This window comes from Arachis ipaensis, chromosome B05 (assembly GCF_000816755.2).
Source record: "Arachis ipaensis cultivar K30076 chromosome B05, Araip1.1, whole genome shotgun sequence".
In the NCBI taxonomy this organism is placed as follows: domain Eukaryota; kingdom Viridiplantae; phylum Streptophyta; class Magnoliopsida; order Fabales; family Fabaceae; genus Arachis; species Arachis ipaensis.
In genome coordinates, this window is record NC_029789.2 from 5,563,768 (window position 1) to 5,566,479 (window position 2,712).

The 2,712-nt window shown below is 39.8% G+C and overlaps 1 protein-coding gene across 1 annotated transcript; it reads left to right on the forward strand.

Annotated features, from left to right (window-relative positions):
• On the forward strand, positions 368 to 1,823 carry LOC107640024. Its single transcript, XM_016343573.1, has 2 exons — positions 368 to 742; positions 1,161 to 1,823. Exons 1-2 carry the CDS (start codon positions 368 to 370, stop codon positions 1,821 to 1,823), a joined length of 1,038 nt encoding a protein of 345 aa, XP_016199059.1.

Genomic DNA, 2,712 nt, shown 5'->3' on the forward strand with positions numbered 1-2,712 from the left:
GATGCCAAAGGCCGTTGCAGATAAGCTGATTGCATTGCAAAGGAGATTCATGTGGTGTAAGGGGGATGGTAATGATGGCATTCCTTTAGTAAAATGGGAGGTAGTTCAGGCACCTAAAAAGGTGGGGGGTTTGGGGGTTGGGGATGCGGTGCTTCGGAACACAGCGCTCTTATTTAAATGGTGGTGGAGATTTTCTAAAGAGGAGTGCCCTTTATGGAAGAAGATTGCATGCTCGTGCAACAACCTAAAGCTTGATGTAATGTTAGTAAATTAGCAACTACCGGTTAAAGGAGGACCGTGGAAGGACATATGTCAGTTGAGTATAAAAGAGCCAAGGATAAGAGACAAAATTCTGACGGGCCTGGCGATGGAGGTAGGAAATGGGAGGAGTACCCGGTTTTGGGAAGATAACTGGCTGCAAGGTGGCCCCTTGAAGGTGGTATTTCCAAGATTATTCTCTATTTCGGACCAACAAGGATCCATGATTGGGGACTGTGGATTTTGGGATGGACTTGAGTGGATATGGAACTTCCAGTGGCGAAGAGAGCTGTTCCAATGGGAGCTGGAACTGGTTAACCAATTTCATGAGCAGTTAAGGCATGTGAAGTTGTCAGCTGGTAGAGATGATAAGGTGGTTTGGAAGTTTGATAGTAAAGGGGTGTTTTCGACAAAGTCTGTGATGCACGTCCTACAAATGGAATCTCTGTCGGATGAGATTACGAGTTACAGCTTCACAAGTGCAGTATGAAAAGGAGTGGTACCGCCGAGAATTGAGCTTTTTGGGTGGTTTGTGCTTATTGGCAGAGTGAACACTAAGGAGAGGTTGAGTAGACTAGGAGTCATTAGGCCCAGTGATAATATCTGTGCTCTTTGCAAAAAGGAGATAGAGTCGGTGGATCATCTGTTTCTCCTATGTGAGCTAACGTGGCAGGTGTGGTGCAGTTGGTTGAGGTCGTTTGGGGAGGTGTGGCCTATTCCTGGTACAATAAAGGAGTTATTTGAGCGGTGGACCAGTAGGTATAAGCGGAAACAAGATCAGAAGAAATGGTTGCCCCTTGAAGGTGGCTTTTCCAAGATTATTTTCTGTTTCGAATCAGCAGGATTCGATGATAGGGGATTGTGGTTTTTGGGATGGACTTGAGTGGATTTGGAATTTTCAGTGGCGGAGAGAGTTGTTCCAATGGGAGCTGGAGCTTGTCCATCAACTTCATGAGTGGCTGAGGCCAGTGAAGCTGTCAGATGGTAAAGAAGACACGTTGGTTTGGAAGTTTGATAGTAAAGGGATTTTTTCTACTAAGTCGGTGCTGCAGGTCCTACAATCGGAGACTCTGTCAGATGAGATAACGAGCTACAGTTTCACAAGCTCAGTGTGGCGAGGGATGGTACCGCCAAGAATTGAGTTGTTTGGGTGGTTTGTGCTCATTGGTAGAGTGAATACTAAAGAGAGATTGAGTAGATTAGGCGTTATTAGACTTAATGATACTCTCTGTGTACTATGCAAGAGGGAGATAGAGTCGGTGGAGCATTTGTTTCTTCTCTGTGAGTTCACATGGCAGGTGTGGTGCAGGTGGTTGAGGACTTTTGGGGAGGTTTGGTCTATGCCTGGAACCATAAGGGAACTGTTTGAGAGGTGGACTGGTCGGCATAAGCGGAAACAAGAGCAGAAGAAATGGTTGCCGGGGTTCTTTGCAGTTATTTGGAATATTTGGGTGGAACGCAATGCTAGGATTTTTCAGAATCAGGAAACAGTGGTGGACTGTGTACTAAGAAAGACTTTGCTGAGCTACAACGAATGGACTGAGAGTGTATCCTTGGGTGGTTGATGGAGTTGCCGGAAGATATAGGGATTTTATGTTTTTACGAAGTTCTTGTTGTTCTTTTGCTGCTCCACATTAGTGTGTTGAGCTTATTTTGATTCAAAAAAAATAAATTCAGGTTGGCTTATGATGATAGCCCAACATGAAAACGGCAAGACGAAAGAATTTATAATAAATAAAATCCAGAAAATTAAATTAAAGGAGAGATATTCTAAGCCACTATATTAATATGCAGTAAAAAATTATTTACTAATAAAATATAAAATATATATTAAAATTTTAAAATACATGAAAAATATTTAAAATAACACATGTAAAATATACATAAATACATAATTATAAATTTTGTGGTTAATTTTGTATATATATAATAATTTTATATTTAAATTAGTTTAAAGTTGAATAATTTAATTTTAAATAAAATAAGAAACAACATTTTAAATAATTTAATTTCTCATATATATTTTTAAAAATTAAAAATTAATATACTTTTGTTAAAAATATTGAAAATTTTTTATTTTATTAAAAATTTATTTGTGTATAATAAAAGTAACACTTAAACTAAATTGGATTGATCTAGTAGTTAGCTTACTAATAAGCTTAAGTAGGGCTGGCAATGGTTAGAGTAGAGTAGGATTTGGATCCTATCCTACCTCTACCAGCGGGTAGAGGGTAGTAGTGAGGCGGGTTTTTGTCCTACCCGACTCCGCCCCGCCCTCCTTGCACTCCACTACTACCCGCCCCACCTCTACCGCGGTAGTAGGCTACTCTACCATAACCCGTCCCCACGGATATCCGTTCCGTCCCTACCCGCCCTTATAAAAATTAAATGACATTTTAATTTTTATACATTCATATATAAATTAAGATAAAAACTTAAAATTCATAACTAAAT